Raw genomic sequence first — 14586 nt, forward strand, 5'->3', positions numbered from 1 at the left:
ACCCATTTCAAATAAAATATTTGTCATCTTAAATCTTAAGTCCTATTTGAGGAAGCGTGATTCCTATTGACTTACATGGCAACATCTTCTGGAGAAATAGCGATGTTCATCTGTCAAAGGTGTTTAATAAATTGCACCAGATACATCCGTACAGGGCTGGCTTGTGCCGGCTGAGTTTCTAATTTCCAAGGCCTGCTTCCATGCCGTGGGGAAGAAAAAAGTGGAAAAATTGCTGCAAAACTCCTGAAGACAAAATTGTTAGCACTTACTAAACACATCGCTGCCATTTATATAGACCCAATGTGATGTGAACTACCTTATTAAACATTTGGAGAACTTCTGAAAGAATGTAAGCAATGTCTGAGGGCTCCTTTTGGAATAAATCGCCTTTCTTGGGGTTTGGGCTTATTTTCTGTTAATTGCTGACTTGCTGAGGGCAGAATATACCATTAACCTAATGCTACAGTGTTTTCCCTCACCTCCGAGGTCCTTTTGCAAGGAACTTTTCTCTAGAAAGCATAGAACAGAGTCAGACTGTGGTCTGTCAAGCAATTTGACATGCTGTACAGGGGAAAAAAAAAAAAAAAAGTTTGTTCTTATAGCAACACAATCAAGGTAAAAGGAAGGGAAAAAAATAGTACTGCCTGCACTGAGAATGCACAGCAAATATAAAACATCTGCTTGGATTATTGCTGGCCCTGTTTTGTTTTGTATGGTTTGGGGGTGGGAGGAGGAGAAACTCATCCTGCTGATATTTTGCAACCTGCTTGCAAGCAGCATGAATTCAAAGCAATAAACATATAACATTAATAACCTCTGTATCAAAGCACACATGTGGAGGGACCAAAGTTCTTTGCACTGCTGTTCTGGGACATTGTAAGGACACAGGGGTGAAGGTGAGAGGGCAAAGGCATCCCTGAACCTTCCAAAATGTGCTGCGGACAGGACCATGTAGGTACAACTGCAAAGCCAAATTGGCCTGTCTGCTGTGAGACTGCTCCTGCAGCCGTGAACTGCAGGGCCACAGCCAGGTGCTTACAGCACATGCTTTGAAGGCCGTCTTCCTACCACCTCATACTCCTAGCTTTTTGGCAGATCGCTTAGGGCACAGCTGCTGGTGTCCTGCTATGCCAGCATCCCCAGGCTCCTTCCCTAAGGGCGAGTGATCTCCTGGAAGCACTTTTGAAAAAATTTTAACTCTTTTTCTTTTCTTTTTTTTTTTCTTTTTTTTTTCCGAGCATGGCTGTGTATAGATATATAGAGATATATATATACATACACACACTTTTTTATATATATATATATATGTATATATATATAATAGCAATTTCATAGTTATATACAGGCATTAATAAAGTGCATAATGTTATTGGCTATTTTCAAATCTCATTTCCTGAGGAAGTGCTAACATACATAGCTCCTCCTGTGACATGATGCCAGCAGCCAATGCTAGGGTATGACACTTACTCCCCAGCTTTTAATTCCCACGAATACATCTCTCCGTTCAGAGCTGGAGCCTAAAGGGAGTAGTGACAGCCTCAGTCCTCCAGGAAGCAAGTCAAGGCACCGATCGAGACTTCTTCCTTTGCAAGGTGAACGCATCTAGGAGCGACTTCCCTCTGTTCTGGAGCTCTTGGGCACGTGCTACTTGGCAGTGGTCACGGAGCCATCTTCAGGGATCTTCTCCTCTGAACAGCTTCTTCCCGAGAGCTTGTCATGGTGCTTGAGCTCGCTGAAGCGCTCCGCAACGCACTGTGCTGTGAGCCGCGCCTCGGGGTCGTGGTCCCAGCACTCAATGAGAGTTTCACACACCATCTGGATGCCCTGCAGAGAGCACAGAGAGCAGCCAGTCAGCGCCAGAGCCCACGTGTGGGTTGCCTTAGTGCCCTCTGAAGTTCAGGGGTTATTCTCCTGTGTCCTGGGGGTGCTTTATGGGCTCTGCTGCTATGGTCACGGGGGGCATGCCTTTTTTTTTTTTTTTTTAATAAAGACACCCTACTACAATATTTTATGCCCTTTAGTTGGTACTGTCATTTCTGAGCTTATGGTCTGACATTTTATAACAAGAAAAATGACACATTGGACTAGTGTTTTAGAATCAAGTAGGGTTTTTTTCAATCAAGATGATCAGAATTCTTCTGTGTGACTTCCCAGTCAATCCGTGCCTCTGACTGCCTGAATTCTGTTTGGGTTTTTCAAACAAAATTCTGACTGCCAGCAATATCAGGCCCAGCCTTAGCTCTTTATGAATTCCTTGCAGGCTAACTAAATCTATGGGCAAATATGGGACACAGTCACACACCTGAACGCGTCACTCACAGATGTAGCTATTTAACCTTCATTTCAGTACCCAATGCACATGTTTAGAGGAGCAAAAAACAGTTGCATCTCTGTAATGCATTTTATAAACATGAGGTATTTGCCAGGAAATCGTGTGCTTTGCTTTATGACACTAAAAGCCCATTAAGTAGGATTTATCTTAAACTTCTTATTTAAAAAAATAACAGTTCACAACACTGCATTAATTGCATAATTTACCTAATTGGTGATGTTGACTGATGTCAATGTTAATAGCAGAACGTTATTGTCTGTATACAAATAACATTAGTTTTCTGCTGGCATTGAAATTACAAGCAGTAAATTAAATTAAATATTAAACATTAACTTGAAATCAATAGTGCAACAAATCTCATTAAGAGGAAAAAAATTGTAATATGTAAAACCATTCCAGAATTTTATCACGATGAATAATGAGTTCATTACAAAAACACGACTGCAGAGGAAGGAAATGAATATGGAATAGCCATTACAGTACGAACAACTTCTGTGGAGTTCAAAGCAGATCCTCAGCTGCTGCAAACTGTCACAGCCCTGCCGAAGCTGATGCATCACTGCATTTTAGATAGCGCAATGTGAAACGCTGAAGGGGTTCAGATGAAGGGAATTAAATCCACCTTCATTAAATGTCCTGTGGGTGTGTTATCAGGCATTCATTTCCTGCCTTAGACTCTCAGCTCCAACCCCGCCGGGGCCAGCTGTGCCCATCCCAGTGACATGCGAGCGCAGATGCACGGTCCCTCCAGTCGGTGGGGTGCCCCACACTGAGGGCTGGGTTTTACGTAGGGAGGAAATCTCCAAAGTCGAATGCAGGACACCTAGGTCCAAATCTGCTATTGTTTTACTCGCTATGTCAACCCAGAGGTGACAAAATTCACGGTTATCTTAGAGCTCTACTCCAGTACCTTGAGCTGCAGCCCCCGCTCAGGCTTGCTGCTGTGAGAGCAGCTGTGGGGCTGTGCTGGCCGTGCATGAAGCGAGCGCCCAGGCACCCCTTCAGGGCCGAACCAGCAGTATCGCGCGTTCCTGCTGCCGCAGAGCACAGTGCCTGCAGCAGCAGCCCTGTCCCAAACACGGAATCGCTGGGCCACCTGACACTGCGCCAGGCCTGCTGTAAGCACCAATGACTTTTGCTTTTAGGGGCCTTCATCACCTTCTATTACATGTCAACCACCTGACTCTTCCCAAATGCAGGGCAGAAATAGTTGCTGACCGCTTCTGCCTCTGCATTAGGGTGTGCAGTACCTTTCTTTCATATCCAGCAAAAGACAGGTACTAAGTTAGATTTCTTTTTGCTCTTGAGAAAAACTCTCGTTATCCTCAGGTCTGCTGACCACAGATCTTCCTATTGTTTTTCTGTTTCCCTAAGCAGTTCTTTACCCTACCCTTCTTTAATTTTTTTCAAATGTGAGACCATGTCTTTTGAATATGCTAAGAAATGTTCTCACACTGTTCCTAGTTTTACGCATTTTCTACTATTTAAATTTTTTCTACCATATGATCTGGCTCAGGATTCTTTTCTGCTTTGCTAACTGGGCTTTTCTAAAGTACCACATGTGTATTACCAATTTGGACTTCACTTTGCCTTTGTGGCAAACAACTGCGATCATGACCTCTTTCACTAGCTCGTCCACTATTTTATAAAATTTCTGCAACCAGTCCTTTTCTATAAAGATGAGCATTAGTATAATCTCTCCTTCCCAGCTCCACTTGTCATTTAGGAGATGGTTGTATCTATGGCTCCTAAAAAGCATCAAGGGCTTTTTAGTACTGGTGATACCAGATATCCAGGTGTCTCTCAAAATACAGCTTTCCTGCCCAGTTAAAGGCCCCTCCTTAATAACCCTACTCATCACAGATGACTACAGAAGGAGCAAGTCCCTGTGGTCCAGGAAGGGGCTGCACTCTGCTACGCTTATCAAGTGGCAGATGCATTGTTCTTGGTTGGAAAGATGATTGATTTTGGCCACTCACTTGACCTTTCTTAAGTAGGTGTTAGACTTGTGATTTTAACATCTCAACTGGAATGAAAAAGGGAGCGTTACATTGTTCCTGATGGAGATACTGGCTGATCTTGGTTGCCTGGGCTTTTATAAATGTTCACAATGCTTTCCTGTTGTCGGTAAAGACCACTCAACATACTTCATTGACAAGTGGAGTGACCAAGCCTCACTTCTCTCGTGTGATTCTCTACCGATGGAACTGCTCAGAGCAAAGGTGAAGAAACACGTGCACTTAGCTTGTTTCCATTCAGCTTCATCTACTGAGAAATCTGCTGTAGCCTAGGAAGTGCAACCATGGTGCGGGTGCCTGGGGAAAGCTGACAGAGCGCTTCACAAAGTGCAAGGGAAATGGACTGCTAATGCGCAACCCGAACAAAACCAGACCGGCTTGGTGAAGACTCATTTCCTATTTTCTTAAACCTGTCAACAGCTGGGATACAACTGTGACTGGTTTCCATGATAAAATACTGAGATTTCTTTTCTCTGCTGAAGGGACCCATGTGCAAAGTTGTTCTCTTTGACCTTTCAGAGCCTGCACACACTGTGATTTAAGGCCCTAATTATTCTGTGGCTGGCTGGATGATTGTCGGCTCTCAGGTTTCCAACCTGGTTGTTTTGATCACTTTTAGATTACACTGGTGGGCAACAGGAACCCAGGACTTTGGGGTAGGCATGGTGCAGAACGCTGTGGTGTCTCAACCACAGCAGCACCGGTGTCACTGCGTGACAGAGCCCTGATCTGTGCAAAAAGAGAGGTTCAGCCTGGTGAGCCAGGCACTGAGTTAAGGCTCAGGCTCCAGGCAGCAGCTAATTAGCTAATTGTGTAGCGCAGCTCCCAGGTGCTCTTACCTGATGGTTAAGCCAGGAGCTGGGGATCTCCGGTCGCCCTCTGTCTCTTAGGACATTGTCCTTCATGCTTTCCACACAGGGGTGTTCTCGCACTTTGGAGCCAAACGGGGGCTCGTACTCTTTCACTTCTGCCAAGAGAATAAGCAAACACAAGGGTATTCAGCTGGGCTGTGCTGGTGCCAAGTGTGAAGGGAGCTGGCTGTTCTCTGGAGGAGCTACTGATTAGCTACTCAGTACCACTGTTCTGCTTGACCAGCTCCAAACAAAGCAAAGCCAGTTGGCATTTGCAAAAATGTTGCAAATGTATTACTCCCACATTCCCCCCCGCCTCCCTTTCCTAGCCAACTAAACAATTTTCATTTAAACCCTTTAGTACATAATCATATTAGCAACAGTCAGAGCAGCGGAGTAACCTGTAATGGTTTGTGAGCGTTTCAGTCTGTGCTGAGGCAAAACACACAGGAGCTTTAAGGTGAGTCTTGCTTGAGCCAGGCTTGCAAGAACTGGTTGCCCTTAGGTCCCCTGAGTCCACACACACTTACCAGGTGAAGTAGAAAGCGAAATCTGTCTAGGTCATGATAGATGTTAATGTGCCAGATTGCTAGAAGGAAACAGTTGCTTGAAAAGGACAAAGATACAGTAAAAAGCAGTGATGGAAGCTGCCATGCTGCCCTTGTTTATTACTGATCCACATTCCTCTGTAGAAAGTAGTAGTCAGCTCTTATTTTAGGCCTCCTTCCCAAAATGGGTCAGGTTTTGGCCCATGATGCAGGGGGCACAGCTTCCTGAAGGGGCTGCTGCCATTCTAGTTTTTCTTTGCACGTTGCATATTTTCTTTACTTTTCTTTGGAGAGAGAAAGGAAAAGGCAGACATATGGGGCCTTTGGAGAAAACTCAAGAAATCTTTGCGAGCGGAAATATTATAGTAGATGCTGACACAGTGTAGAAAATGCTGTGGTTTCTTTGGGAACAGATGGAGACTTTACTCACAGGCCTAATGACTTGCTAGTATTAGATAAAGATTTATGAAGTTGGCCTGTTCTGCTGCCTCTTATTTCTTTCTAGGAATTAATTGAGGGTGAGAAAAACTGAAGTATAATCTACAAGGCAGTCTGGAGAATGCATGTGAGTGCCCAGAAGATGTGTGAAGAGAGATGAACAAGATGGGAGAGACAGTACTGTTGCGTAATGTTACAACCAAAGTTCAAATGCAGCGTCCAGTGCAGCTCACTCCTGTCAAGGGGCATCTTACAGTAAAAAGAAGCTCTGAGAAGGGTGATAACAATGATTAAAAGCCCGGAAAAATTGGGAAGAACCTTTAAAGCTTAGCTTTGTTTACTTTGGGGAGAAATGTAAGGGGCCAAATGATGAGACACTGAAAATAACTAATGATCAAGGTAACACAGGTCAGATCCTTGTGTCACATCTCATGATAAAAACAAGGTAGTATTGAACATAAATAAAAGGTGGACTTTTCTCCAAAACCTTAGAGTTAGGCTGTAGATCTCATTTCTACATAATGACCGTGATACGAAGACTTTATCAGGCTACAGGAAAAGAATTTCTATTGCTTTTAAAAAAATATAAATAGCCAAGTTACTATAACAAACATTTTGGAAGGGATATTAAATCTTATGCTTCAAATGTTCAGTGTTCAGAGATCCAGCTGCAAACAACTGCATGTGCAGTACAGCAGAGCACCCCACAGATGCCTCCTGCAGAGCTCTCCTGCCTTCTCCTGAACCACCCGGTGCTGACCACTGTCCACACAACGCTCTGAAGGGTGGCTATAGTCCTGAAACACAACTGCTATCTTCTCATACGTTAACCACTTGAAGATTCAAGTGCCAAAGTCTGCTTTGCTTGCTTTTCTCTGCAAGAAGGCATACCAGTTTCACCCACACTAATCTGTTCTAGATTACTCAGCCAAAGTAAATTTACAAGACTTTTAGCCCTAGAAATTAATTGGGAAGTTGCCATCTTGCTGGTCAGACCTGGATTGCTATGCAACGGATGCGCAATGATTACAAAGCAGATACCTCTACTTCCAAAGCTAACCAAATTACTAAAGTACGCTAGGAAAATTTAAATAGCATGACCTAGACGGCCATTTCTTACACCGTCTCCATCAGTCATGGTTTGATTGTGGCAGTGGTCATGGACACCAGCCATGGCTTCTGCAGTATGAGTCGTCTGAATGTCCAACAGAGGTAAGCTGGTGCTGCCCTGCTGCCCTGCTCCCTCTTGCTGAGCTTAATCCAAAGGCCAATTCAGGCTCATGAGACTGTTCAAGTGGGGGAAGGGAAAGCCTTTCCAGGGAATTGATAGGTCTGTAATACATTTCCTCTGATTGAGGAATTCTTTCTCTGCTATGAGCGGTCCTCTTTCAAATATAAAGACTGAACAGATTTTTTTCAGTGGGGTTTTTTTGGGGGTTGGTTTATTTTTTTTGTTTTAACGGTAAAGAGGAAATGAGGCCAGATGCCAATTCCCTGTAATGACTTTATAGAAATACAGTTTTGCCTTCCCACAGTTTGAAAAGCATGCAGCATCTTCTTGCTATTTATTATCTTGCTTCTCTTTCCCTTCGAAAGAAAAGCCCCCTGAATCCTTTTGCAGTAAATCATCCTCATGCTGTGGAATCTCAGGTGTCAGACACATTTTGCAATAATAGCTGGGGTTATTCATGGATCATGTTGACATGCTACAGTAGATGTAACAGATGTCAATTTGAGGTAGGTTAAGATGTTTGTGCCTAGCTGCTTGTGCACGACTATGTACAGGATGCTGAATCTATTTTTCATGTCTTACTTGTTTCTTCTGATTGTTTTTAGACTTGTCTGACACTAAAAATGACAACTGGCTGAAGTACCATAAATGCCTCAGGTACCATGAACTACAGCAACTTTAGTGTTCAGTAATGGCAGAGTTCCTTCAACTTTAACCTCCAGCATTTAATGTTTGTGGTTGTGAGCTACCTTGCACTAATAACTGCTGTACCTCTGGTTTCCTTTGACACCGGCCTGCCCGTAAGTCTGAGAAAGGCTGGGACTGGATTTTTAGCCCCTAACAGAGACATTACTGAAAATCTGTTTGTTGTGCCTGGTGAATGCTTTGGAAAACTTGGCTGTGGGTTTCTCATGAAAAATACACCTCGCTTATGTGCTCTTTTTCTACTCTAAGGCCTTTGCACTGAAATTCTCTTCCCTTGGGTCAGAACAGCACACCCGCAGACCCTGTCGACACTCCCTCACGTGATCTGTCTTACTGATTTCTGTAGGACACCTTCTCATGCTGGGAGACGGAGGCTCATTTGCAGAATCAAAGCAGGAGTAAGGTGAAAGAAGGCCAGCAAAAATCAACCATGAAGCACAGTCCACAGCACTGGGCTTGTGTCTGGGAACTTTTAGGTCCTTTCAAAACACTCCTCCCTTCAGAGTTCACAAGAGGAGAGCCACAGAAGGGATAAATCAATTGATGGTGGAGCTACTGTGACTGCTGGTGCTGTCACACACAGGTGTGTGTGTGTAGATTGTGTCTTCATGCTAGAGGAATTCGGGTGGTGGATCTACTTAGCTGTTGCTTGTTGCACAAAGGGATAATAACACATGAAGCAAAGGCTCAAAAGCCATTCCATGGCCAAGTTTAAGGAGCTGTCAAATGCTTACTTCACATTTTCCCTAGGTTTCCCTGTTCCACTCCTTCAGAATAATGATGCTAGCTGGGAAGGGTGAGGGTGCGTTGGGAGGGGTGAACTCACTGCACAGCTTCCCTTGCGGGGACATCTTTTAACTGACTTTACATCTGATGATCAAAGACACAGCCACCCTTCCAAGGGTATGGGAGTGCACAAGCTCTGCCATCAGCGTATGATTACAGGCTGCTTAGTCACTGTCTGCTGGATCCTGAAGTGGGAAAGCAGAGGAACGTAGAGCACATCAGTGCCCAAGATGGAGTGTAACGCAGCGATCTCATCTATTGCTACCTGGGTTTGTTGAAGGGCAGCACTTGCTGCTTTACATGTGGTACCGTGGCGAGCGTTTGCTACCTTACCTGTAATACCACGGTGACACTTAGAGAATTTTTAGGACATGACTTGCTGTCGTGGGGTGACACTGCACTGTGTGGATGTACCAGCTGGGGGTTATATACCACCGCAGGTGCAGTGCAGACATGCCCAAATGGGGCTCTGTTCCACAGGAGGAGAGGTTTAGATCGGGCCCCAGCTGCAGCCACCTCAGCGCCCGACGTGCAGCCACCACACAGGCTATCAGCACGCTCCCTGCCACCAGAAACGCTCGCCTCTCCATGTCAATAAGATGAAAGCTGAGCATTTCACGAGGTGCAGGATGCACAAACGTTTAGTTACCAAACTGTGGCTCTTGGCTGACTCTTTCTAAGTAAGCCTAAGATTAATAGGTGGTATTATTCACGTTAAACGCAGCTCTGGCAAAGCCAGGCTGCTATTTCAAACAAAGCCCTGCTGCTATACCGAAGCCAGCCACCACTCCAGGCAGTACAGTACTGCATGAGCAACATCGCCATTTTCTGAGGGGCTTCTCTTCTCCCTCTTCATCAGTCCTGTGTATCCAGAAGTTCCCTTTCCTCTCCTTCTCCCCTGCCACTCCCAACAGTCCCCCACCCATAGCAGTTCCGATACAAAACAGATGGTTTTCTTTCCTTTTAGGAGGCTGTCAGAGAAATTACACTTGCCTCAGTCGCCAAAGCTGTGTCGCTCTGAAAGCAAGTGGCTGAGATGAAAATTATATTTCTTGCAACATGCAGCATCTGGTGCACAGCTGTTGCACTGAATGAAATACCAAGTTAACAGCAGCGTGGAGCAGTTGAAGTTCTCCCCGAAGTAGTATTGCTGAGTTTCTAAATATGCCTCTTAAATTATACTCCGGTGAAAAATCAGTCAAACTCGCTCTTTGCCTCTGTCTCCCTTTCCCTAGTGCCCCATTTTGGCTTCTCTGTATTTAGCACAACAAAGTAACAATGAACAGCATGGCCTTTCTGAAAAGCTGATCCCCACCTGCTTATTTACTACGGCCGCTTCATAGTATGGATTATGCTGCTGGGTATTTTTGTTTAAATGTCTGCTGACTGAAAAGGCCTGGCATAGCGTGGAGACTGTGCTTGACAAAGCTGCTGTAGTGAAAGGACCTGCCTCCGTCGCCTCCCACACTCACCGAACACCTGCACGCTGACAAATGAATCCTGAGAGCTCCCTTTGTAAAAGAAATAAATCACTGTACCTTTACGTGGCTGCATGGCAATTAGCTCCCCCTCATGCTTCCCTCCCTAACGAAAGCTGCTAATGGCACTGCCTCGGCATAGACTGCCACTCCTGCCCTCTGAACTGCCGTGGGCTTTCTCTGGTGACGGGGAGCCGATACTACAGTCAAGCCTGCCCTGCAAAGACGGCGCCTACATCTTTCAGGCTCCTTTGGGAAGGCTGGCTGCAGTCAGGTCAGCCTGCTCCAGCTTGTACGTGAAGCCATTTCTCTCAGTGGTAACAGTTTAGGAAAAAAAGAGGTTTGCGTGAGCGGAGGCAGCTCCTTGGGAAGGCTGTGAGGAGAGGAGGGAGTCTCACGAGTGACAGATGGAGAGAGAAAGCAGAGGGGGACCTGTAGTCATGAATCACTGTAAGGGTATTTCACCAGCTGGTTGCAAAGATAGCCAGACTGCACGAACCAGGGGAAAATATAAGAAGGAAATAAGAGAAACTGTGCATTGCTGCTGCAGCTCAGTACCAGTGACAAGGTAAGGGAGCTACATCCTGGGAGTTGTATTTAATTGCTCTGAATTGAGAAACTAAGCCCAAGTTCCAGCCCCTACAGATCTGCCCAAGTACTCCTGTGGTTTTGCTGGGGACTTCACCCCTGGAAAGATGACTGAAATAGGGAAACGGTATTTAGGATATGCATTTCTGGAGATGAGGATGGCTGAGGGGTGAAATGAATAGGAAAAATAAGCATGTGGGTGGGGGCTCCACCTTGAAAACAAAGGGGATGCTGAGCTGGAGAAATCTTGCCCTTTCCTGAAATGACTTCAGCTGTTCTTCTCAAGGTTATAATGGGTCAGTCTCTTCTAGCTGAACATGCTGGTGATTTTCCTTCCTTATGAAACTCCCTTTATATCCTCTTTTAGTCAGTTGCCTTCTGAGAACAGCAGCAATAAGGTTTGCTTTTGCCACAATCTCCATTTTGCCGTACTCAGCAAACATGAACAGGAAGGGACTCGGGCATCAGCAAAGATAAAAGACTCCACAGTGAACAGCTCGTGTTTATATTAATACGGGGAGTTCCTAAATGCAAGAAACAGAGAAAGCTCAAGAGACAGGGCAAAGATCCTTTTTCTCAGGTTCTAAATCTCCTCTGCCACATTTACAAAGTGCTAATGAAAGGCTAAGGTTGCACCGATGCGCTCAGAAACAGGCATGACCACGACAGTTAAATGTGGATAGGTTTGCCTTGGAATATGCCAGACTGAGGGTCAGTTCCTGAAGCACCAAATGTTTTTCCCCTGAAAAGTTCGAATAGAAAAGACTATTTTTTCATGCTTTTATGCTAGCACTAGCTTTCTGCACACATACACGCTTTGTAGCTTTCCTGGCAGGGTGCAAACAGGGGCAAATCTGTTGCCCACAATTCAGCCTACCCAGCAAGACCAAACACTGGTCAGACACAGGAGGAGACTGAGGTGGAGGCATTCCTCCCTCCTGCACATGGACACCCTAACACAACCACACAGCCACTGTGCAGAGTGGCTTCAGAGACCTTCATGAACACCCTTGTGGTATCCCACGGATGTTAGTAGAGAAACAAGGAGCAGCTATGCACATCTTCCCATGGGACACTGGTTTCTCTCCTGTACGCTGTGTTCCTCCTGCTGTAGAGCTCTAGCCTGCAAGATTGTCCTGTCTCTATGGCAGCCCTTCAAGATGGAACCATGTCAAGTCTGATGAAAAGGGAGCCTCTGTGGTTTTGGAAGAAGGGTAACAAATCAAATCGTAGTTGCATATCTACTATAACATCCACGTTAGTGTTACCTTCTACATTCCCACTCCTTAGACTGCCTGTGAGAGGCCCAGGACTGCACAGCAGTTTTTGTGAGAACGAATGTTAGGCGATTCCAGCAGTCCAAATAATTTTATATGTAACTTAGTCTCATTTTAGTCCCTGAAGTAAGGTGAAAATCTTCAAACATGGCAATATGTAATGCAGATAACTCAACAGCAACTTTTCTGATTTCTAGCACATACCAGGGCTGCACACTGGGAATTCTGGGGCAGCTTTAGGCAAAACTGAAATGGAGATTTTGTTTCAGTGAACAAACTGAATATGAAAAAGCATAGCAGCTCTTCCTGGAGCTGTTCTGATAGTTACAATCATGTTTGTTTTGTTACTGCACTTTATACAACAAACATTCCTTGATTTCTTACATGGATGATCTCTCGCAACACCACAAAACATGATGAGCAGCAGCCAGGGATTTTGGGAAAGCAAGAAGGTATCATTATCATGGCTCTTACTGAAATGATCGGTTAGTAAATGTGACACTTAATTGGCCCTCGTTAGGTTTCAGAATTAACATTCCATGAAAGCAAATGGGAGGCAGTTATCATTTCTTGGTCTTAATATCTCCAATTGTCTTATGTTTCCAAACATTTTGGGTGAAGTCAACCAGCCTGAGTCAATCCATGGCTACTCAAGATATTATAGGAAAAACCAGACATTAATAATCTTTAAAAGTGGTCTACCTAACAGCACATTTTTTCTTACACCAATTGAGGACAATTTTTCTCATGTGCCCAGGTGCTTGCCCTTCAAGCCTGCTCATGCACATCTGCATCTCATACTACCAAAGGCCTGTCAATTTACAGCATCCAGATACACTAGAAAAGCTGGTGAGACTAAAAAGAATCACTCTCTCCACAAACCACGAGAGCATGTCTGTCTATAAACATGGAGATAAGAAAACTGATGGCACTTACCTCCAACGCCATTGCAGCGAGATGTCATTTCCCAGAGGACTAAAGCCATGGAGTACACATCTGTTTGCTTGAAGGACTCCACGTTCTCCAGGTTCATCCTGGACTCCAGAACCTCAGGGGCCATGTACCTTGCTGTGCCAACCTGCAGGAGAGGAGATCAGGGAGGGCTAAGGAGCTGAAATTGTAATTCATGTTTTAGATTCTGCTGTGATTTAACTTCAGCTTTCACAAAAACGGTGCCATTTGACATGTATCCAAAAATTCAGTCCATACTTGGCACAGGTTGTATTTCTTCTGCCAGAGGAATCTGGCATTGTCCTGACTACCAACTCACTTGCAGCTCCCTTGGTAAGGAGAAAAAAAAAAAAATATCCCTTTTTACTTCCTTAAGCAAATAATTTTGACACTGACAAGCCTTCTCACTCTTCGGCTGCTCACAGATAAACTCTGCCCATTGAGCCTGAAGCAGTTGCAGCTGACCCAGTGTCTTTCAGATGAGCAAGAAACACATTGTATTCTTTTGTGCTGCATATTACAGTGTTAGCTGTTTCTTTTCATGGTAGGCTTAAAAGGAAAGTAGTAAATGCAGGCCTGGCAGCAGAAAGCAAATACACAAATACTGAATGCAGAAGCACACATTTGAATCAAAACCAAAAATTGGCCCCTTTGTTTGAAAAGCCATTCTCATAAACTTTATTCATACAGAGCAATTTTCAGCAATGATTTTAGCAGCTTTGCTGAGATCTAGATTATGACCTTGCATTACAGAAGGCAACGTTTAAATGTCTGTTTTTATCACAAGAAAGGATTTAAGGAAGAATTTTTAGATCACTCAGCCGTTGCTTTCAAATGACAAACTCTTCCCAGGGTAGGTATAAAAAAATTATCCCCCCTTGAAAAACTGCAAACTAAGTCTTTCATCAGGCAATGATAGTTGCAAATTGGAAATGGGTTAATCACAGAGATGAACAAGTACAAGGGGGTGATGCAGCAGGATCTGTGATTTGAATGAGCTGTCTGCACTACAGCAGTCGCTTCAGACCCCAGCAGCAAGCAGGACTGCAAAAGGTCATTTCGTTTACTGGGTCTGCAGTTGCTGGCAGCCACATAGTAAACGTACAGTCCTGAGACAGCCCCACGACATCTGTTTTACAAGCTTCTGCAAACACATCTTATCACCCCAGGCTCAGGGCAAATGGGCAGATGTTCCACAAAAATTGAAATGCACCATAAGAAGACAGCAAGAAAGATCAAGGACATAGCTTTGTCATAGGACTCTCTAACAGCAGAGAATTTCTGTGTCAAGAATATCCAAATGGTTGTAGGATCAAAGTCTTTATAAGCAGAGGACAGAAAAAACCCTGTGTAATCAGCCCAAAGTTAAATTCTCTATTACAT

At 44.5% G+C, this 14586-nt stretch overlaps 1 protein-coding gene across 1 annotated transcript in view; it reads right to left on the reverse strand.

Annotated features, from left to right (window-relative positions):
• Window positions 1–567: 567 nt before the first annotated feature.
• TGFBR2 (transforming growth factor beta receptor 2) overlaps window positions 568–14586 on the reverse strand; it is a 60023-nt gene continuing 46004 nt past the window's right edge. The window contains exons 5-7 of the mRNA XM_040591624.1: window positions 13189–13330; window positions 5190–5317; window positions 568–1824 (exon numbers count right to left, since the gene is read on the reverse strand). Coding sequence (XP_040447558.1) covers window positions 1645–1824; window positions 5190–5317; window positions 13189–13330 — 450 coding nt within the window. The 3' untranslated portion in view covers window positions 568–1644. The remainder of the gene's footprint in view (window positions 1825–5189; window positions 5318–13188; window positions 13331–14586) is intronic.

The sequence above is a fragment of the Falco naumanni genome, chromosome 4 (genome assembly GCF_017639655.2).
Source record: "Falco naumanni isolate bFalNau1 chromosome 4, bFalNau1.pat, whole genome shotgun sequence".
NCBI classification, from domain to species: Eukaryota; Metazoa; Chordata; class Aves; order Falconiformes; family Falconidae; genus Falco; species Falco naumanni.